Source organism: Coregonus clupeaformis, chromosome 14 (assembly GCF_020615455.1).
Source record: "Coregonus clupeaformis isolate EN_2021a chromosome 14, ASM2061545v1, whole genome shotgun sequence".
NCBI classification, from domain to species: domain Eukaryota; kingdom Metazoa; phylum Chordata; class Actinopteri; order Salmoniformes; family Salmonidae; genus Coregonus; species Coregonus clupeaformis.
This window is the reverse complement of record NC_059205.1, coordinates 16,976,452-17,000,338: the sequence shown is the minus strand read 5'-3', so window position 1 is coordinate 17,000,338 and position 23,887 is coordinate 16,976,452. Positions and strand designations below refer to the sequence as shown.

Genomic DNA, 23,887 nt, shown 5'->3' with positions numbered 1-23,887 from the left:
TCGGCCTGGGGCTCCATGCAAAATCTCACCTCGTGGAGTTGCAATGATCATGAGAGCGGTGAGGAAGCAGCCCAGAACTACGCGGGAGCATCTTGTCAATGATCTCAAGGCAGCTGGGACCATAGTCACCAAGAAAACAATTGGTAACACACTACGCCGTGAAGGACTGAAATCCTGCAGTGCCTGCAACGTCCCCCTGCTCAAGAAAGCACATATACAGGCCTGTCTGAAGTTTGCCAATGAACATCTGAATGATTCAGAGGAGAACTGGGTGAAAGTGTTGTGGTCAGATGAGACCAAAATGGAGCTCTTTGGCATCAACTCAACTCGCCGTATTTGGAGGAGGAGGAATGCTGCCTATGACCCCAAGAACACCATCCCCACCGTCAAACATGGAGGTGGAAACATTATGCTTTGGGGGTGTTTATCTGCTAAGGGGACGGGACAACTTCACTGCATCAAAGGGACGATGGACAGGGCCATGTACCGTCAAATCTTGGGTGAGAACCTCCTTCCCTCAGCCAGGGCATTGAAAATGGGTCGTGCGTGGGTATTCCAGCATGACAACGACCCAAAACACACGACCAAGGCAACAAAGGAGTGGCTCAAGAAGAAGCACATTAAGGTCCTGGAGTGGCCTAGCCAGTCTCCAGACCTTAATCCCATAGAAAATCTGTGGAGGGAGCTGAAGGTTCGAGTTGCCAAACGTCAGGCTCGAAACTTTAATGACTTGGAGAAGATCTGCAAAGAGGAGTGGGACAAAATCCCTCCTAAGATGTGTGCAAACCTGGTGGCCAACTACAAGAAACATCTGACCTCTGTGATTGCCAACAAGGGTTTTGCCACCAAGTACTAAGTCATGTTTTGCAGAGGGGTCAAATACTTATTTCCCTCATTAAAATGCAAATCAATTTTTAAAAAATTTGACATGTATTTTTCTGGATTATTTTGTTGTTATTCTGTCTCTCATTGTTCAAATAAACCTACCATTAAAATTATAGACTGATCATTTCTTTGTCAGTGGGCAAACGTACAAAATCAGCAGGGGATCAAATACTTTTTATCCCTCAATGTAACTTTCTTCTGAAACTCGTCAGTCTATTCTTGTTCTGAGAAATGAAGGCTATTCCATGCGAAAAATTGCCAAGAAACTGAAGATCTCGTACAACGCTGTGTACTACTCCCTTCACAGAACAGCGCAAACTGGCTCTAACCAGAATAGAAAGAGGAGTGGGAGGCCCCGGTGCACAACTGAGCAAGAGGACAAATACATTAGAGTGTCTAATTTGAGAAACAGACGCCTCACAGGTCCTCAACTGACAGCTTCTTTAAATAGTACCTGCAAAACACCAGTCTCAACGTCAACAGTGGCGACTCCGGGATGCTGTCCTTCTAAGCAGAGTTGCAAAGAAAAAGCCATATCTCAGACTGGCCAATAAAAATAAAAGATTAAGATGGGCAAAAGAACACAGACACTGGACAGAGGAAGATTGGAAGACTGGACAGAAGAACATTTGTGAGACGCAGACCAAATGAAAAGATGCTGGAGGAGTGCTTGATGCCATCTGTCAAGCATGGTGGAGGCAATTTGATGGTCTGGGGGTGCTTTTGTGGTGGTAAAGTGGGAGATTTGTACAGGGTTAAAGGGATCTTGAAGAAGGAAGGCTATCACTCCATTTTGCAACGCCATGCCATACCCTGTGGACGGCGCTCCTACAACAGGACAATGACCAAAAGCACAGCTCCAAACTATGCAATAACTATTTAGGGAAGAAGCAGTCAGCTGGTATTCTGTCTATAATGGAGTGGCCAGCACAGTCACCAGATCTCAACCCTATTGAGCTGTTGTGGGAGCAGCTTGACCGTATGGTACGTAAGAAGTGCGCATCAAGCCAATCCAACTTGTGGGAGGTGCTTCAGGAAGCATGGGGTGAAATCTCTTCAGATTACCTAAACAAATTGACAACTAGAATGCCAAAGGTCTGCAAGGCTGTAATTGCTGCAAATGGAGGATTCTTTGACGAAAGCAAAGTTTGAAGGACACAATTATTATTTCAATTAAAAATCATTATTTCTAACCTTGTCAATGACAACATTTCCTATGCATTTTGCTATATTTCCTATTCAAACTCATTTAATGTATGTTTTCATGGAAAACAAGGACATTTCTAAATGACCCCAAACTTTTGAACGGTAGTGAATATAAGTGATAAGATGGGTAAACCTGTAAGCATTACCAAATGTGGTATTATTTTTACATACACCCACAGTGAATGCCAAAGTGACTGCTAATACATTGTGAACTTGTTCATTTTATAGGGAAAATTAAGTTAATTCGTTTTTTTTTAAACGGTTCAATATTTTTCTAATTCATTTACGATTTTATATAACATCCCTGAAAGGTATACATTGCAAATTATCATAGAAGTGTATACAGTATTTGTCAGAATGTAACTATATAGTGTATTATACTTTTTTTTTGTCTGTCTGTCTTTATTTATTATTTACCTTTCTTTGGTAATTTGTTATTTGTGATATATGTATATTGTTCTGTACAATGTTCGTGTGATGCAATAAATAAATAAAACTCGGGGGAAAAAGAAGAACAAAGAAAGAAAAAGATAAGCATTTGAACATTATAGGCTATACATTATAGCCAAACGGACTTCTTGAATTTTAGAGAGGCTTGACTTCAAATATTCACATTTCTGCTAAACTATAAAATATAGCAACAATAAATAGTTTTGAACTGTGTGTTGTGTAGTTTTGTCAATAAAGTTATACACATGTACTTAACGGAAGTTTGCATATGCGCATGCGCAATAATGTTTACGTTGAGAACGGCGTGACGCAATCATTGAGGAATTGGTTAGTTTAAAAACGAGTAATTCTGTGATAAATTAGCTATTAAAGATATTCCATTAATTTGATTAGATGCACCGACATTTACTACAGCAAACAGATGAAAAGGTGTTCCGTTTTGTTCGTTCAAATTGTAGCTGCCTTGCCGGTTACCTCAACAAAGCTAACACAGCATAGCTAGCTAATAATCCACCCTCTGCACCAAAACCCAGTGTATAAGATAGCTAGTTGTCTTATAATATTGTTATTACATGCATTGTTAGGCCTCTTGCTTTTGGTGTAACAATTTATGTAACTAGCTACGTTTAAATAGTAGCTTTAGATAGTTGGCTAGTTGCACCCTAATTGCTAGTTAGTAGGTGCCGTGGTCTGCGAATGTTACTAGCTAACTAAGCTGAATTTTATATAATTTGGAATGAATGAAGTCTTTATTTTTTTCCCAAAGAGTAAGATTATGTTGTCTATTTATGCTCCCCAAATGCACAAGTGAAAACGTAACGTTACCTTTAAATTATGTAAAACTTTTTTCCAATATGTTTCTCCAGAGTGAAGACGTCTACGTTTAGTATTTGACCAGCTGTCCAGGAGGTGGAGGGGAGTGTTTTGACTGTGAGTGAATCCATTGCCCTGCAAAGATGGATTTCCAACACAGAGCTGGGGGCAAGACGGGGAGCGGTGGGGTGGCGTCCTCCTCAGAGAGCAACCGGGATCGGCGAGAGCGGCTCCGCCAGCTGGCCCTGGAGACCATTGACATCAACAAGGACCCCTATTTCATGAAGAACCATCTGGGCTCTTATGAGTGTAAACTGTGTCTGACACTCCACAACAATGAGGTAAGGAAGTGCTCATATTAACATAACTCTTTATATGATGATCAATTGTCATTTGAATTCAAGATTTTAACCATTGTTGTTTTCTCTTTACAGGGCAGCTACCTGGCCCATACACAGGGAAAGAAGCATCAGACGAATTTGTAAGTACATATGTATTACTACTACTTTTGTGTCATTTAAGCATTGTGTATATTTGGTGTTGCTCACTTCCCTGTTTTGTTGAATGCAGAGCGAGAAGAGCAGCCAAAGAAGCGAAAGAAGCTCCCGCCCAGCCAGCCCCTGAAAAGGTGAAAGTTGAGGTCAAGAAATTTGTGAAGATTGGTCGACCGGGGTACAAAGGTAGGCTATTATGTGTTTTGATGTTAGTCATCATCAGGCTCTCAAAGGATTCGATGACTCTAGACCAATCTAATGTACTGAAATGTATTGATATTATTTCCCTTCTCAACAGTAACAAAACAGAGAGATCCAGAGAGCGGTCAACAGTCTTTACTTTTCCAGGTGAGTCTGAATCAGAGTATGTGAGCGGAGCTGGAGCGGAAGGAGGAGCGGAGCGTGCCCAATTTGACTTGAGTGTGGAGCGAGATTCCCAAAGGCTGGAGCTTCAGCCTTTTCGCCCGCTCCAATTTCGCTCCAGTAGCACTCACATCACCAGCTCAGGGCATGCCCGGCCCAGCATGCATTTGTAGTCTACTTGTGTGCTGCAAATAGCCCCTTGCTACTGTCATGGAGTTCACTAAATATTTTCATAAAGAAACGGATAAAACACACAGGTGCTAAATCAAGGTGATTTACAAAGATGAGGACCAAGAGAGGGAGTGCGGTGATGTAGTGTCCACAACTAAAGAATCATTGTGGAATCTGAAAGACACTTATCCCAAAAGCCTGAAGCCACAGACTGGCCAAATTCGTGTTTCTAAATAATGAATTCAAAGGCACTAATAAGTCATTTTTTGTTTAATTTGTATTTCATTCTAAGCAAGTGACAGCCTATATGCACAATTGATAGACTATATAATGATTGAATACAACAAAATGTTGTTTAAATGCTGAGCGTTTTATGTTCCTACCAGCCTATTGTGTCGCACTCACAAATGCTTCACAATGTATTTCTTTGTAGGCTATAGCCTTGAAATAATATAGCCTAAATCATTTATTTTCATTTCTTCTTAGGCTCCCTGTCTGGCTCCTGACCTATTTAGAGTGTTTATATGCTGTTTAATATCACATGTAGCCTATTTGAAATTATGTTCGCTTCTTACATTCACCTTTTCATTTTTATTCAAATACTTTTCATTCAAATCCATATGGTTTGGTTTCAATACTTAAAAACCAATTGGTAGGTCCAGGTAGTCTCAAAAATAGATGGGTGTTGGTTACGTTTTAATTTTAATGAATGGAGGGGATTTGGAGCGGGAGTTTTTTTTTAAATGAATGTGTAAATTTTTTTGTGCCATCTTTATTCTATTAGAGAAAACATTCTTTAAAATTATATTATGTGAGCTAAACGTAAGAATAAAAAATTAAAACACTATTTTTAAATTGTACCTTTATTTAACTAGGCAAGTCAGTTAAGAACAAATTCTTATTTACAATGACGGCCTACACCGGCCAAACCCGGACGACGCTGGGCCAATTGTGCGCCGCCCTATGGGACTTTTAATCACGGTTGTGATACAGCCTGGAATCGAACCAGGGGGTCTGTAGTGACACCTCAAGCACTGAGATGCAGTGCCTTAGACCGCTGCGCCACTCGAGAACACTTTTTGGGTTACTACATGATTCCATATGTGTTATTTCATAGTCTTGATGTCTTCACTATTATTCTACAATGAAGAAAATAGTAAAAATAAAGAAAAACCCTTGAATGAGTAGGTGTTCTAAAACTTTTGACCGGTAGTGTACATATGAGGAGAAAGCTAAAGTCTACCTATCCATTGATGTAAATATATCCCCTGTCTGATTCCCAGTTCGTCCACTAGATTGCAGTAGTAGATCACATGACGTCTCTTGGCCACTTGAAACCAGTTTCTTCTGGTTTGGGTAGTGAGTCACTGTCAAAATGGCTGAATGGATTTTCAAGCCTGTACAGGGCCCAAAACATTGCTCAGAGTTTAACAGGATATACGATTAAACCCACCATTTAATGGTATTGTGACAGCCGTATTGGATATTAGACACCATAATGGCAAAGATATTTATAACTAACCCAAGATAGTTAATCTGTGACTGTTACAGTGGGAGCAAATTAAGCATAGTGGGCAGAACAAACAAGGAGGTGTGCAAAGCCAAGCACGAGCTAGCGAAATCCTCATTTAATAAGCCATTCGCAGTTTCACTGTACTGGCCGTTAGGGAACGCCTCCTCTGTGAAGTGCGGCATCACAAACTCAATTCGACCTTGCACTCCTTCTAAACAACTCAATTTTTTACAACTTTGGCAAAGCGGCAAGTCTCTATAAAACTTAATGCACTGTGTCCGTAACAGATTATAGTTTTGGAAACAGAAAAATCGATAAGATGCCCAGTTTCACCTAGTTCCATCCTCTCCCACTACCCGCGACTGGACTTCCTCTCACTACCATATTTGGTGTTGAGAAACATTCTAAACGGATGCTTTAGCTTTATAGCCCCGTGTCTGGGTTTCTCCTTCTGTGTGTGATAATGGATTTGGAGTCAAATCTAGGGGGGCCCCCTAACGTAGTTGCAAGAGGCTGAACATATAATATCCACAGAGGAACCTTTGACTGAAAGGAAATGACAGTTTTCACTGTCTCAGCCCACTTGTTTTCCTTAGGGCTGATTTAGATTACAAAAGCCATAACATAAAAAAACCACGTTTAACTGTGTGTATTTTTGTCAGGCAGGACCATACAGCACTGAATGAGATTACATTTGACTTGGAAAGTTGTCTATTAATCAGCTACGAAAAAGTAAAGCTTTCATTCATCATAAATAGTCATAGTTGATATTTCTACCTATTGTATCTCTGTGTTTGCAGGTCTATATTTCCAAGATGCATTAAGATATCCTAATTTTGTTTGTTTGTGTATGTAGGGCAGACAACTGACCACTTTTATTCCAAAACATGTTTATATCAGAGCTTGCAATATATTATATTGGGTTACATGAGCTTATGTGGCCCACCCCCCTCCAGCCAGGCATTATTCTGCACGTTTTGAGTTTAAGGGGTGTGTCACAATATCTATTAGGGATGTGCAGCTTTCCCTTCCAAGTCGATTCGATACGTATCTACACTGAACAAAAATATAAACGCAACATGTAAAGTGTTGGTCCCATGTGTCATGAGTTGAAATGTTCCAAATGCACAAAAAGCTTATTTCGCGCAAAGTTTGTGTACACATTTATTTACTTCCCTCTTAGTGAGCATTTCTCCTTTGCCAAGATAATCCATCCTCCTGACAGGTGTGGCATATCAACAAGCTGATTAAACAGCATGATCATTACACAGGTGCACCTTGTGCTGGGGTCGATAAAAGGCCACTCTAAAATGTGCAACAACACAATGCCACAGATGTCTCAAGTTTTGAGGGAGTGTGCAATTGGCATGCTGACTGCAGGAATGTCCACCAGAGCTGTTGCAAGAGAATTGAATATTCATTTTTCTACCACCTGCCTCCAACGTCGTTTTAGAGAATTTGTCACAATTTTCAACAGCGCATAGATAACCTATGAAATTACATAAGTTGTCACTCAACTAAAAAAGCCTAATATCATGCAAGCCATTTTAGCATTTGAATGCTGAAGGTGCAGATGTGCAAGATCAGGAATAGGCCGTCTACCTCGCATTGGTCAGCGCGTGAAGCGGGGCACAGTTTGACTAGGCTACTGATACTGCCTGGTTTCGGCATGCAAAATGACTGTCAACACAGTTAGGCCTACATGCAGTTCGACACTGAAGGAGAGGACGCATCAGTTGTCACAAAATATGAGGTATTTTTGGAAGGTAGAAAGAAGGTAATATGCGCAACAACAAAAAACGGTGAACCGGTAATTCTTAACGTTTAAATAGAGACCAATGCATGTTCCTTTTTGGATCGGTTTGGGGTCCGCGGACTGATGCACTTGTATCTTAAACATTTAAATCTGGGACCGATGCGTATCGGTGAATCGTTAAATCTTTAATATCTATCAATTGAACCACTTTTGCATAAACATATTTTTTTCACAACCATCCATTTCATAAATGGGAGACATTATAGATGTTAAAGAACATGGTTGTGTTTTGTTCTAAGGTAGGGGTATCTCAAACCTAAAGCCCTTTTGGAAGTATTGGCCAGTAGCCAACATTTCTACTCTCTTGTAAGACTTAGGAGACACTGGCTACCTTGACTAATTGTCCTCTTCCTCCCCTATCAGATTGATTACCCAGAGATAGCAGAGGGCATAGGACCCAGACATCGCTTCATGTCTGCATACGAGCAGCGCATCGAGCCCCCAGACCGTCGTTGGCAGTACCTTCTACTGGCTGCAGAGCCCTACGAGACGATCGCCTTCAAGGTGTGTGCGTGTGTCTGGACCTAAGAAAATCCCCAATCACTCTCATTTGTCTTTGCTTCGTTCTGTTTTCCTATGAATGACAACTTATACCTTTTTTGTGTCTTCTATATTTATGCAGGTGCCAAGCAGAGAGATTGATAAAGGCGAGAGTCGCTTCTGGACCCACTGGAACAAAGATACAAAACAGGTCAAGTACATTTGGTGTTGACAGTCTCATGGATGGTTGTATCTGAATTGGTTTTTGGAGGATATTTAGGTATTAATGGAATCCAACTGAATGTACTGTCTCTCTCCAGTTCTTCCTCCAGTTCCACTTCAAGATGGAGAAAGCCCTCGCCCCACCCAGCGGACCCGTACCCCCCATGGGTGTAAAGCGCCCCCCTCCCCTGATGAGTGGGATGGGGCCTCGACCCCCCAGTGAGCCCATGCCCCCTCCGCCTCCAGGGGGGATGAATATGCCCCCTTTGCCCCCTGGTGCCCCCGGCCATCCCCAGATGCACCACCACCATCAGATGCAACACAGTGGCCCCGGTATGGGTATGTCACCCCTGATGAGACCCCCACTCCCCTCTGACGGCCATGGAGGAATGCCACATCAAAACAACTGATCTCCAACCAGCACATCATCCTTCTGTTAAATTGTGTTGCAAATCGTTTGGTTGCTATAACAGTGCCCCCGTCTTAGGACTATGTCAAGTGTACAGTTTCTAAACCGTGGAAGACAGGGGCCATATTCAAGTGGTTTTGTACACAGTTGCCAAGGCATTGTATTTGTCATGCTCGTCTAATATCCACACTATCATACCATTTTTAGAATGAGGCAATATAATGTGTATGCTTTCTAAGTGTTATGCTAGTGTGGTTAATGGAAGATATCCATTGTTTTAGGCAATCTGATGGCACCAATATTAATAGGATCCTGCTGTATTGTAAATGTTGAGCCCGCTATATGAAACGTCTTTTAAGATTTTTTTTTATAATAAAAAATGTGGAAAAGTTAGTTGTATCTCATGATCTTTCTCTGTGTGCTTGGCTGGAAATAAAATGTGTTTAGCTGCAAAGATGTGATACATAACTTTGTATTAGTTTCTCAAAGATACCACAGGGAAAGCTTTATTGAAAGTTAGTGTAGCAGAAATAGGATGTTAGATAAAAGCACGTTTTTTTCCAAAGTACAGTATTTACAATGTATCAAACAAAAACGACATAAATTGCCCAGCAGTAATAGGCAGTCTGAAACATCCCCATCATCCCTACAAAGAGCTCCCAGTTGAGCAGAAGTTATTTTACATTTTAGTCATTTAGCAGATGCTCTTATCCAGAGCGACTTACAGTTAGTGAGTGCATACATTTTCATACTGGCCCCCTGTGGGAAACGAACCCACAACCCTGGCATTGCAAGCGCCATGCTCTACCAACTGAGCTACAGGGGACTAAACAATAGCACCCAGACAATTACTCAAATGAGACGTCTTGCTCAACTTTACAATACAAACCAACATTTTCAAAATGGCATCATTGAACAATATTCTAAGCAACAAAGACATGGCAGACCGGGAACTCAGTCATGTTTCTCTTCTGTCACTTGTAATGGCTGCCAATGAGCCAGCAGAAATGCACCATTTATTAGTTGGAACATTCATTTGTGCAGACAACCTATAATGAGTGTTCACAATGATGCCCATCCACATTACCTTATTTTACTATTACATATGGAGAACTAGAACTACTGTTGTACTCCTTTACTAAATGCTTCATCAGACCGCATGCCATTTGCCCTCCTACGATTTGCTGGCTTTTTAATTTCTTAACCTTTTGTATCTTGGGTTTAACTTCCTCCATCTTCCGCCACTTATTTTTCCTCCCCTCTCAGCTTGACCTGTTTTCCCGTTTTCTTCTGCTTAGTTTCTTCATCTCTCTCTCTCTTAGCCCTCTTTTCCTCCACCTTTCTGCCTTTGACAAGTCTTCCCTCTGGTGTTCCCCTGCTTCTCAGGCCCTTCAGCGACCTCTCTCTGACCCCCTTCTTCAATCGACCTTGTTTGGTTTCCCCGTCATCATCTTCGTCATTAAAGTCAGGTAACCACCAGAACAGCACCTCATATAGAGAGGTCTCAGGCTGCAGGAAACAGGAAATGGTCAAAAGGAAAAAGGAAATATACTGGTAACAAAACATTGGCGTACAGAAACATCTTGGGCTTTGTTTGGAACCGGATATATTATTATAATGCACAAATATGTACTATATACTCATTACTATTTTGGACAAAAAAATGTTACACTGAACAAAAATATAAACCAACAATTTCAAAGATTTTACTGAGTTACAGTTCATGTAAGGAAATCAGTCAATTGAAATAAATAAATTAGGCCCTAATCTATGGATTTCACTTGACTGGGAATACATATATGCATCTGTTGGTCACAGATACCTTAAAAAAAAGGTAGGGGCATGGATCAGAAAACCACAGCATCTGGTGTGACCACCATTTGCCATTTCTCCTTCGCATAGAGTTGATCAGGCTGTTGATTGTGACCTGTGGAATGTTGTCCCACTCCTCTTCAATGGCTGTGCAAAGTTGCTGGATATTGACGGGAACTGGAAAACGCTGTTGTACACGTCAATCCAGAGTATCCTAAACCTGCTCAATGGGTGACATGTCTGGTGAGTATGCAGGCCATGGAAGAACTGGGACATTTTCAGCTTCCAGGAATTGTGTACAGATCCTTGTGACATAGGGCTGTGCATTATCATGCTGAAACATGAGGTGATGGCTGGGGATGAATGGCACAACAATTGTCCTCAGGATCTCATCACGGTATCTCTGTGCATTCAAATTGCCACTGATAAAATGCAATTGTGTTCGTTCGTAGCTTACAGTGACTTGCGAAAGTATTCACCCCACTTTTTCCGATTTTGTTGCCTAACAACCTGGAAATAAAATGGATTTGTTTTGGGTTTGTGTCATTTGATTTACACAACATGGCTACCACTTTGAAGATGCTAAATAATTGTTTGGGTGAAACAAACAACAAATAAGACAAAACAACAGAAAACTTGAGCGTGCATAGCTATTCACCCCCCCCCCCCAAAAAAAAGTCAATACTTTGTAGAGCCACCTTTTGCAGCAAGTCTCTTGGGGTATGTCTCCATATGCTTGGCACATCTAGCCACTGGGATTTCTGCCCATTCTTCAAGGCAAAACTGCTCCAGCTCCTTCAAGTTGGATGGGTTCCGCTGGTGTACAGCAATCTTTAAGTTATACCACAGATTCTCAATTGGATTGACTAGGCCATTCCAAGACAAGTTTCAAGTGTTGCTTTAGCAGTATGCTTAGGGTCATTGTCCTGCTGGAAGGTGAACCTCCGTCCCAGTCTCAAATCTCTGGAAGACTGAAACAGGTTTCCTTCAAGAATTTCCCTGTATTTAGCACCATCCATCATTCCTTCAATTCTGACCAGTTTCCCAGTCCCTGCTGATGAAAAACATCCCCACAGCATGATGCTGCCACCACCATGCTTCACTGTGGGGATGGTGTTCTCGGGGTGATGAGAGGTGTTGGGTTTGCGCCAGACATAGCGTTTTCCTTGATGGCCAAAAACCTAAATTTGAGTCTCATCTGACCAGAGTACCTTCTTCCAAATGTTTGGGGAGTCTCCCACATGCCTTTTGGCGAACACAAAACGTGTTTGCTTATTTTTGTCTTTAAGCAATGGCTTTTTTCTGGCCACTCTTCCGTAAAGCCCAGCTCTGTGGAGTGTACGGCTTAAAGTGGTCCTATGGACAGATACTCCAATCTCCGCTGTGGAGCTTTGCAGCTCCTTCAGGGTTATCTTTGGTCTCTTTGTTGCCTCTCTGATTAATACCCTCCTTGCCTGGTCCGTGAGTTTTGGTGGGCGGCCCTCTCTTGGCACCCAACCCTGATCTGTACTTCTCCACAACTTTGTCCCTGACCTGTTTGGAGAGCTCCTTTGTCTTCATGGTGCCGCTTGCTTGGTGGTGCCCCTTGCTTAGTGGTGTTGCAGACTCTGGTGCCTTTCAGAACAGGTGTATACATACTGAGATCATGTGACACTTAGATTGCACACAGGTGGACTTTATTTAACTAATTATGTGACTTCTGAAGGTAATTGGTTGCACCAGGTCTTATTTAGGGGCTACATAGCAAAGGGGGTGAATACATATGCACACACCATTTTTCCGTTATTAGTTTTTTAGAATTTTTTGAAACAAGTTATTTTTTTCATTTCACTTCACCAATTTGGACTATGTTGTGTATGTCCATTACATGAAATCCAAATAAAAATCCATTTAAATTACAGGTTGTAATGCAACAGAATAGGAAAAATGCTAAGGGGGATGAATACTTTTGCAAGGCACTGTATGCCTGCCCATACCATAACCCCACCGCCACCATGGCGCACTCTGTTCACAACGTTGACGTCAGCAAACCGCTCGCCCACAAGACGCCATACACGCTGTCTGCCATCTGCCCGGTACAGTTGAAACCGGGATTCATCCGTGAAGAGAACACTTCTCCAGCGTGACAGTGACCATCGAAGGTGAGCATTTGCCCACTGAAGTCGGTTACAACGCCAAACTGCAGTCAGGTCAAGACCCTGGTAAGGATGACGAGCACGCAGATGAGCTTACTTGAGACAGTTTCTGACAGTTTGTGAATAAATTATTCGGTTGCGCAAACCCACAGTTTCATCAGCTGTCCGGGTGGCTGGTCTCAGACGATCCCGCAGGTGAAGAAGCCGGATATGGAAGTCCTGGGCTGGCGTGGTTACACGTGGTCTGCAGTTGTGAGGCCGGTTGGACGTACTGCCAAATTCTCTAAAACGACGTTGGAGGTGGCTTATGGTAGAGTAATGAACATTACATTCTCTGGCACTCCCTCAAAACTTGAGACATCTGTGGCATTGTGTTGTGTGACAAAACTGCACATTCTAGAGTGGTCTTTTATCGTCTCCAGCACAAGGTGGTCATGTTGTTTAATCAGCTTCTTGATATGCCACACCTGTCAGGTGGATGGATTATCTTGGCAAAGGAGAAATGCTCACTAACAGGGATGTAAACAAATTTGTGGACAACATTTTAGAGAAATAAGCTTTTTGTGCATATTGACCATTTCTGGGATCCTTTATTTCAGCTCATGAAACATGGGACCAACACTTTACATGTTGCGTTTATATTTTTGTTCCGTATAGTATGTAGTTTGTTTGCAAACTTCAGCATACAATCGCATCACTCATCAACGAGACACAGAGGTCTCAGCCCTCAATACATTCAGGGCAGAGGAGGCTGGTGAAAGGAGCTATATGAGGACGGGCTCATTGTAATGGCTGGAATCAATAAATAGTCAAACATGGTTTCTCTATGTTTGATACCGTTCCATTTATTCAATTTCAGCCATTACATTGAGCCCATCCTCATATAGCTCCCCCCACCAGCCTCCTCTGATTCAGGGGTAAAATAACAAATAAAAACACTTCCTGAATAGGAATGTAGAGGTCACCTATAAATTTTTGCTGAATGTAGTATGCCATCCTAGTCTTTCAAGCATAATCAGCATACTACCCCATATGTGTATACTACCTAATAAATGCTCACACATACTCATCCCTACTAAATAGCAGAGGTGTGGACTCGAGTCATGTGACTTGGACTCGAGTCAGACTCGAGTCATGAATTTGATGACTTCAGACTCGACTCGACAAAATGTACAAAGACTTGCAACTCGACTTGGACTTTAACATCAATGACTCGTGACTTGACTTGGACTTGCGCCTTATGACTCGAGAAGACTTGCTACGAGGACTTGTAATGACTTGCAAAGGCTTGCTAAGAGGACTTGAAATGACTCGAAACTAAAATGTAGGACTTTGGACTCGACTTGAGACTTGATGGCTTTGACTTTTGACTCGACTTGGGACTTGCCTCATCTTTGACTCGACTTGACTCGGGACTCGAGGGCAAAGACTTGAGACTTACTTGTGACTTGCATAACAATGACTTTGTCCCACCTCTGCTAAATAGTATAGAAGTATGATTCCATACACATCCTGTGTCACCTGAACCTACTTGAGAAGCCAGCCATTTGAATGGATGCTCCAGCTAACCGTCAGTGACAGTAGTAGCTGATCTGCAAAGTGCAGATGAAAACCATCACACACTGCAGGCCTTTAGGAGTGGCACTTTGCAGCAAATCTCCTGTAATCCATACCATGTTGGCAATGAGGATTCTGAGCCTGGAGAGACAGGAGAGTATTTTGTGTCTGTGCCACTACCTCCTGTGGTTGGACTTTGTATCTCATTGCTGAGTGCCTCACAGTCAGCGCATCATCATACTCCTCTTCTGCCACAGCCCGTCGACCTTTTATGGTTTCTATAGGATGACAGGACGCTCACATTAGGGATGGAAACACTCTTTGTAACCTACAAATAAATGTGTGTCTGTCTGTGTCATTGTCACTTACTGGTTTGAGTTCAAGTTGACCCCCCAAAATGTATATTCATTGTGCTTTACCAACTTGACATAATTGTATATAGTATGTGTAGTGGGGCGTGGTCTACACTTGTGTACTTGCCATGTAGTTTCTGAAAGCCGGAGCTGAGCAGCAGGATTGCGATAGCTATGAACAGACAGCGGTTAAGTGTGACCCCTTCCCAGGGTGTCTCTATCTGGCTCAGGTTCTGGAGGGACATAGCTTTACGCAGAGACGCTGAGGAATACAGAGGCAGAGCGATAGAGACAGGGGTTATAACAGCATAAATCACAGTGGTGTAAAGTACTTAAGTAGAAATACTTTGAAGTACTACTTAAGTCGTTTTTGGGCATATTTGTACTTTACTATTTATATTTTTGACTACTTTTACTTTTACTTCACTACATTCCTAAAGAAAATAATTTTACTCCCTACATTTTCCTTGACACCCAAAAGTACTCGTTACATTTTAAATGCTTAGCAGGACAGAAATATTGTCCAATTCACACACGTATCAAGAGAATACGTGGTCATCCCTACTGCCTCTGATCTGGCGGACTCACTAAACACAAATGCATCGTTTGTCAATTATATCTGAGTGTTGGAGTGTGCCTCTGGCTATCCATACATTTTTAAAACAAGAAAATGGTGCCGTCTGCTTTGTTTAATATAAGGAATTTGAAATTATTTATACTTTTACTTTTGATACTTCAGTATATTTTATCAATTACATTTACTTTTGATACTTAAGTATATTAAGGACCAAATACTTTTAGACTTTTACTCAAGTTGTATTTTACTGGGTAACTTTCACTTATTAAATAACTTTCTATTAAGGTATCTATACTTTTATTCAAGTATGACAATTGGGTACTTTTTCCACCACTGATAAATCAGGTGACTTTGTCATGTTATTGAGGGAGAGAGAGAGAGAGAGAGAGAGAGAGAGAGAGAGAGAGAGAGAGAGAGAGAGAGAGAGAGAGAGAGAGAGAGAGAGAGAGAGAGAGAGAGAGAGAGATAGAGAGAGAGAGAGAGAGACAGAGAGAGAGACAGAGAGAGAGACAGAGAGAGAGACAGAGTCAGCGAGAGAGAGAGAGACAGAGACCTTGACAGAGACAGAGAGAGAGAGAGAGAGAGAGAGAGAGAGAGTCAGCGAGAGAGAGAGAGAGAGAGAGAGACAGAGAGAGAGAGAGACAGAGAGAGAGACAGAGAGAGTCAGCGAGAGAGAGAGAGACAGAGACAGAGAGAGAGAGAGAGAGAGAGAGACAGAGAGAGAGTCAGCGAGAGAGAGAGAGAGAGAGAGAGAGAGAGAGAGAGAGAGAGAGAATGTGTGTGAGAGAGAGAGAGAGAGAGAGAGAGAGAGAGAGAGAGAGAGTCAGAGGAGAGAGAGAGAGACAGAGAGAGAGACAGAGAGAGAGTCAGCGAGAGAGAGAGAGAGACAGAGACAGAGACAGAGAGAGAGTCAGAGGAGAGAGACAGAGAGAGAGACAGAGAGCAAGTCAGAGGTGTGAGAGAGAGAGAGAGAGGTGGGCTCACTGCTTCTGGCGGGGAGACTGGGTTCTCTGGGCATTATCTTGGGGACTTCCTGCTGCATGACTGGAGGTTCCTGTTGAGAAGACATGGTCCGTTCCTGTAGGGTTCTTCTTCTCTCCTGAGCATACATTTCTGCAAAGAAACAGATATGTTAGCCAGGGGCTATGTTGACCACCAGATAACCACATAATATACACTGAACAAAAATATAAAACGCAACATGCAACAATTTCAAATGTTTTACTGAGTTACAGTTCATGTAAGGAAATAAATAAATTGAAATAAATAAATTAGGCCCTAATCTATGGATTTCACATTACTGGGAAGTAATACAGCTATGCATCTGTTGGTCAAAGATTCCTTAAAAAAATTAGAGGCGTGGATCAGAAAACCAGTCAGTATCTGCCGTGACCAACATTTGCGTCATGCAGCGTGACACATCTCCCTCACATAGAGTTGATCAAGCTGTTGATTGTGGCCTGTGGAATGTTGTTCCACTCCTCTTCAATGGCTGTGCAAAGTTGCTGGATATTGGCGGGAACTGGAACACGCTGTCGTACACGTCGATCCAGAGCATCCCAAACATGCTCAATGGGTGACATGTAAGATGAGTATAAAGGCTATGGAAGAACTTTGACATTTTCAGCTTCCAGGAATTGTGTACAGATTCTTGCAACATGGGGCCGTGCATTATCATGCTGAAACATGAGGTGATTGCGGCAGATGAATGCCACGACAATGGGCCTCAGGATCTCGTCACGGTATCTCTGTGCATTCAAATTGCCATAAAATGTTGGAGGCGATTTATGGTAGAGAAATTAGCATAACATTATCTGGCAACAGCTCTGGTGGACATTCCTGCAGTCAGCATACCAATTGCACGCTCCCTCAAAACTTGAAACATTTGTGGCATTGTGTTGTGTGACAAAACTGCACATTTTAGAGTGTCATTTTATTGTCCCCAGCACAAGGTGCACATGTGTAATGATCATGCTGTTTAATCAGCTTTTTGCTATGCCACACCTGTCAGGTGGATGGATTATCTTGGCAAAGGAGAAATGCTCACTAAAAGGGATGTAAACAAATGTGTGCACGTTTTAGAGAAATACGCTTTTTGTGCATATGAAAAATGTCTGTGATCTTTTATTTCAGCTCATGAAACATGGGACCAGCACATTACATGTTGCGTTTATATTTTTGTTGAGTATAGTATTAGAAGCAACATGGTACATCCATCTGTCACATTTATAGGGAGCAGGCATGGACAGGGTGTTGGTACTGTATACTCTAAGTCTCACGGCTAGTGATGTAAAATGGGGTAAGTAAAGGAGTGTGAGATAAATTAGATGAGAGGGAGAGAGACTCTGTTGTAACTAACCTCCCTTGTTCTAAGAGTATAGGAGCTCTGCTGTCAGTAAGTTACTGTAGTTGAAACTCCCCCAGTACGTCTGTGTGAGGTGAATTCACACTATGGTGCTCATAGGACCAGAGATCATATTTCAATGGCGTGGTGACTATGTAGAGGTATGCTGATACCACCACGCTACACCACTCACATGTTATAGATACCAGTGTTCTGAAATAGGGACCCTAAAGGTTTTATTACACTTTGTGTAAAGGCTTCTTAACCCCAAGGATAATCTTACAAGATACAGTGCATTCGGAAAGTATTAAGACCCCTTGACCTTTTCCACATTTTGTTACCTTACTCTAAAATTGATTAAATTACATTTTTTCCTCATCAATCTACAATATCCCATAATGACAAAGCGAAAAAAGTTTTTTTGAGATTTTAGGAAATGTATTAAAAATAAAAAGCAGAAATACCTTATTTACATAAGTATTCAGACCCTTTGCTACGAGACTTGAAATTGAGCTCAGGTGCATCCTGTTTCCATTGATCATCCTTGAGATGTTTCTACAACTTGATTGGAGTCCACCTGTGGTAAATTCAATTGATTGGACATGATTTGGAAAGGCACACACCTGTCTATATAAGTTGACAGTGCATGTCAGAGCAAAAACCAAGCCATGAGGTCGAAGGAATTGTCCGTAGAGCTCAGAGACAGGATTGTGTCATGGCACAGATCTGGGAAAGGGTATCAAAAAAAATTCTGCAGCATTGAAGGTCCCCAAGAACACAGTGGCCTCCATCATTCTTAAATGGAAGAAGTATGGAACCACCAAGACTCTTCCTAGAGCTGGCCGCCCGGCTAAACTGAGCAATCGGGAAGAAGGGTCTTGGTCAGGGAGGAGACCAAGAACCCGATGGTCACTCTGACAGAGCTCCAGAGTTCCTCTGTGGATATGGGAGAACGTTCCAGAAGGACAACCATATCTGCAGCACTCCACCAATCAGGCCTTTATGGTAGAGTGGCCAGACGGAAGCAACTCCTCAGTAAAAGGCAAATGACAGCCCGCTTGGAGTTTGCCAAAAGGCACCAAAAGACTCTCAGACCATGAGAAGCAAGATTCTCTGGTCTGATGAAACCAAGATTGAACTCAGTTGTTGTTTTTTAGACATTTGCAAACATTTCTAAAAATCTGTTTTTGCTTTGTCATTATGGAGTATTTTGTGTAGGTTGATGAGAGAAAAAAAACAATTAAAACCATTTTAGAATAAGGCTGTAACGTAACAAAATGTGGAAAAAGTCAAGGGGTCTGAATAATTTCCGAATTATCTGTAAGAGAATTGTGTACAGTGGCTTGCGAAAGTATTCACCCCCTTGGCATTTTTCCTATTTTGTTGCCTTACAACCAAATTAAAATGGATTTTTGGGGGATTTGTATCATTTCATTTACACAACATGCCTACCACTTTGAAGATGCAAAATAAATGTTGTTGTGAAACAAACAAGAAATAAGACAAAACAACAGAAAACTTGAGCGTGCATAACTATTCACCACCCCCATAGTCAATACTTTGTAGAGCCACCTTTTGCAGCAATTACAGCTGCAAATCTCTTGGGGTATCTCTCTATAAACTTGGCACATCTAGCCACTGGGAGTTTTGCCCATTATTCAAGGCAAAACTGCTCCAGCTCCTTCAAGTTGGATGGGCTCTGCTGGTGTACAGCAATCTTTAAGTCATACCACAGATTCTCAATTGGATTGAGGTCTGGGTTTTGACTAGGCCATTCCAAGACATTTAAATGTTTCCCCTTAAACCACTCAAGTGTTGCTTTAGCAGTATGCTTAGGATCATTGTTCTGCTGGAAGGTGAACCTCCGTCCCAGTCTCAAATCTCTGGAAGACTGAAACATGTTTCCCTCAAGAATTTCCCTGTATTTAGCGCCATCCATCATTCCTTCAATTCTGACCAGTTTCCCAGTCCCTGCCGATGAAAAACACCCCCACAGCATGATACTGCCACCACCATGCTTCACTGTGGGGATGGTGTTCTCGTAGTGATGAGAGGTGTTGGGTTTGCGCCAGACATAGCGTTTTCCTTGATGGCCAAAAAGCTCAATTTTAGTCTCATCTGACCAGACTACCTTCTTCCATATGTTTGGGGAGTCTCCCACATGCCTTTTGGCGGACACCAAACGTGTTTGCTTATTTTTTTCTTTAAGCAATGGCTTTTTTCTGGCCACTCTTCCGTAAAGCCCAGCTCTGTGGAGTGTACGACTTAAAGTAGTCCTATGGACAGATACTCCAATCTCCGCTGTAGCTCCTTCAGGGTTATCTTTGTTGCCTCTCTGATTAATGCCCTCCTTGCCTGGTCCGTGAGTTTTGGTGGGTGGCCCTCTCTTGGCAGGTTTGTTGTGGTGCCATATTCTTTCCATTTTTAATAATGGATTTAATGGTGCTCCGTGGGATGTTCAAAGTTTCTGATATTTTTTTTAGAACCCAACCCTGATCTGTACTTCTCCTAAATTTGTCCCTGACCTGTTTGGAGAGCTCCTTGGTCTTCATGATGCCGCTTGCTTGGTGGTGCCCCTTGCATAGTGGTGTTGCAGACTCTGGGGCCTTTCAGAACAGGTGTATATATACTGAGATCATGTGACACTTAGATTGCACACAGGTGGACTTTATTTAACTAATTATGTGACTTCTGAAGGTAATTGGTTGCACCAGATCTTATTTAGGGGCTTCATAGCAAAGGGGGTGAATACATTTGTACGCACCACTTTTCGTTTATTTATTTTTTATAATTTTTTGAAACAAGTTATCTTTTTCATTTCACTTCACCAATTTGGACTATTTTGTGTATGTCCATTACATGAAATCCAAATAAAAATCAATTTAAATTACAGGTTGTAATGCAACACAATAGGAAAAACGCCAAGGGGGATGAATACTTTTGCAAGGCACTGTATATACAGGTAACTACCAAAATAAAGATGACACCAACATTAAGTGTCTTAATAGGGTGTTGGGCCACCACGAGCCAGAACAGTCTCAATGTGCCTTGGCATAGGTTTTACAAGTGCCTGTAACTCTATTGGAGAAATTCCATCATTTGGTGTTTTGTTGATGGTGGTGGAAAACTCTGTCTCAAGTGTTTAATTGGGTTGAGATCTGGTGACTGAGACAGCCATGGCAAACGGTTTACATTGTTTTCATGCTCATCAAACCATTCAGTGACCACTCGTGCCCTGTGGATGGGGGCATTGTCATCCTATGGGGGCATAGCCATGGTATCCAAAATAATGGGCAACTGGGCCTGCCCAGCATTTTTATACATGACCCTAAGCATGATGGGATGTTAATTGCTTAATTACCTTAGGAACCACACCTGTGTGGAAGTACCTGCTTTCAATATACATTGTATCCCACATTTACTCAAGGTTTCCTTTATTTTGGCAGTTACACTACATATACACCTAAGTATGTGGACACACCTTCAAATTAGTGGATTCGGCTATTTCAGCCACACCAGTTTCTGACAGGTGTATAAAAACGAGCACACAGCCAAGTAATCTCCATAGACAAACATTGGCAGTAGAATGTCCTTATTGAAGAGCGCAGGGACTTTCAATGTGCCACCGTCATAGGATGCCACCTTTCCAACAAGTCAGTTCGTCAAATTGATGCCCTGCTAGAGCTTCCCCGGTCAACTGTAAGTGCTGTTATTGTGATGTGGAAACGTCTAGGAGCAACAACGGCTCAGCCGCGAAGTGGTAGGCCACACAAGCTCACAGAACGGGACCGCCTAGTGCTGAAGCCCGTAACGCGTAAAAATCATCCATCCTCGGTTGCAACACTCACTACCGAGTTCCAAACTGCCTCTGGAAGCAAAGTCAGCACAAGAACTGTTCGTCGGGAGCTTCATGAAATGGGTTTCCATGGCAGAGCAGCTGCACACAAGCCTAAGATCACCATGCGCAATGCTAAGCGTAGGCTAGAGTGGTGTAAAACTCGCACCATTGGACTCTGGAGCAGTGTAAACTTGTTCTCTGGAGTGATGAATCACGCTTCACCATCTGGCAGTCTGATGGACGAATCTGGGTTTGGCGGATGCCAGGAGAACGCTACCTGCCTGAATGCATAGTGCCACCTGTAAAGCTTGGTGGAGGAGGAATAATGGTCTGGGGCTGTTTTTCATGGTTTGGGCTAGGCCCTTTAGTTCCAGTGAAGGGAAATCTTAACGCTACAGCATACAATGACATTCTAGACGATTCTGTGCTTCCAACTTTGTGGCAACAGTTTGGGGAAGGCCATTTCCTGTTTCAGCATGACAATGCCACCGTGCACAAAGCAAGGTCCATACAGAAATAGTTTGTTGAGATCGGTGTGGAAGAACTTGACTGGCCTGCACAGAGCCCCGACCTCAACCCCATCGAACACCTTTGGGATGAATTGGAACGCCGACTGCAAGCCAGGCCTAATCGCCCAACATCAGTGCCCAACCTCACTAATGCTCTTGTGGCTGAATGGAAGCAAGTGGAAAGCCTTCCCAGAAGATTGGAGGCTGTTATAGCAGCAAAGGGGGGACCAACTCCATATTAATGCCCATGATTTTGGAATGAGATGTTCGAAGAGCATGTGTCCACATAGTTTTGGTCATGTAGTGTACCTATAGATCACACAGCTGGTAAAGGAGAAAAGCCATCGCAAGGCTTGATTGTGTCACTCATGTTTCCTGGTTCAGTAATACTTAGCATATGGACTATATTTACTGTAGTCTTTGATTGATGGTTTGCCACAGGAACTAAAACAGTGCCTGACTCATGCTCTTTGTTGCGGTCAGTGAGTTTTAGTTGAGTGTGTCTGTATGTGTGTGTGTGTGTGTGTGCCTGTGCACATGTGTTTTCCTTACCTGGAACTGGTCTGCGGACCTGTCTGACAGGCTTCTGAGGTGGAGGCTCTGGCCTGCCTAACTCCTCTTCGAACGTCTCAAAACTTTCTTCCATCCCTGCCCTGAGAGGGAGAGAAAAAGATAGAGGGAGAAAGAAAGGTGGAGTGGGGAAAAGGAGGGAGAGGAGAGAGAAAGAGATTTATAGGACTGGCACTGTTAATCATGTTACTAACATTTACAAATCTCTTTCCTGAGACTCCTACAGTATATAGGGGTTAGAAACGAGACACAGACTAGTCTAGACTCAATGCATTTGGTCAAAGTACAGTCATACCTATGGATTACTCAGTATTTTTAGATGTGCTATTTTTGCTTGCTGTCAATATAGACGTGTAATTGAATTATTCACACAGGATAATATTGCAGATCTACATATCAGCTATTATATAATCAGTTATTACAATAAAACATTGCTCAATTGCTTTGTAATAGACCTAAAGACCATAGTAAAGCAACAACAACAAAGCACTAAAGGCATCCTAACAACCTCTTTAGCACGTGAATAACTCAAGGCCCTAAATGATTACATTGTAATCCACTGAAGCCATAGTTGAGGACAAGACATTTCTAATCGAACCCTGAACTAATCTTATAACAGTCCTGAAAATAGGGATGAGTCCAAACTATAGACAGAGACATTCTAGATACACAGAGTTGCAGAGATACATTGGTGTTCCAGCTGTGATAGCAGCCTGTCACCCCAATGACATGGACGATTCTATCCCTTGAACTCAGACAGTGTGTGTCTTACCTGGTTCGACATGAGGGGTCCCCCAGAAAACACCAAGGACCTTTATCACGGGCAGTTGTCCCGGAGCAGGGCTGGGGTGGTGGCAGAGACACCCTCTGTGTGGAGGGTGACAGCCAAGCACAGGTGCAGCCTGGAGAAAGAAAAAAGAAAAAGCGTTTAGTGTCAGCCACAAGGCTGGGTGGACTACATGCCAGCTGCCAAATCCAGAGAGAGAGAGAGAGTGATGGGGGGAGAAAGCAAGGCTAGGGCTATGCTAAATCAGGAATGGCTGCAGGGCTGCTTTTTATGCAGGCTTTTGTTTGAGACCAGCATGAACCCACCTGAGTCAATTATTTCCTTATTTATGAATTAAGTTACCCATGGATGCTTAGAATTCGACATTTTTGGGTCAATATGAAAACTAACATGTTTTATTTTTATCAAGCTTTATGTGCGACAACTGGGGGGAAACGGCGTACACCTGGCGACCGAGTCAGCGTGCACTGCGCCCGGCCCACCACAGGAGTCGCTAGTGCGCGATGGGACAAGAACATCCCTGTCGGCCAAACACTCCCCTACCCTGGACGACGCTTGTCCTATTGTGCGTCGCCCCATGGGT

The 23,887-nt window shown here is 42.5% G+C and overlaps 2 protein-coding genes across 3 annotated transcripts; one reads left to right on the top strand and one right to left on the bottom strand.

The window, feature by feature from the left end:
- Positions 1-2,811: 2,811 nt before the first annotated feature.
- On the top strand, positions 2,812-9,215 carry LOC121581201 (splicing factor 3A subunit 2-like). Of its 2 annotated transcripts, none has more exons than XM_041896651.2 (8): positions 2,812-2,868; positions 3,408-3,695; positions 3,789-3,835; positions 3,925-4,034; positions 4,147-4,196; positions 8,075-8,215; positions 8,334-8,402; positions 8,512-9,215. In XM_041896651.2, exons 2-8 carry the CDS (start codon positions 3,498-3,500, stop codon positions 8,821-8,823), a joined length of 927 nt encoding a protein of 308 aa, XP_041752585.2. In that variant the 5' UTR covers positions 2,812-2,868; positions 3,408-3,497; the 3' UTR covers positions 8,824-9,215. The 2 variants fall into 2 exon arrangements, with proteins under 2 accessions (XP_041752585.2, XP_045080662.1); XM_045224727.1 differs by lacking the exon at positions 2,812-2,868 and adding an exon at positions 2,875-2,970.
- Positions 9,216-9,577: 362 nt separating this feature from the next.
- LOC121581202 lies at positions 9,578-23,480 on the bottom strand. The gene is made up of 6 exons (XM_041896652.1): positions 23,290-23,480; positions 22,500-22,600; positions 16,241-16,369; positions 14,807-14,941; positions 14,507-14,604; positions 9,578-10,331 (listed from the first exon to the last, which is right to left on the bottom strand). The coding sequence occupies exons 2-6, from the start codon at positions 22,591-22,593 to the stop codon at positions 10,068-10,070; spliced, it is 720 nt and encodes a 239-aa protein (XP_041752586.1). The 5' UTR covers positions 22,594-22,600; positions 23,290-23,480; the 3' UTR covers positions 9,578-10,067.
- Positions 23,481-23,887: the final 407 nt, after the last annotated feature.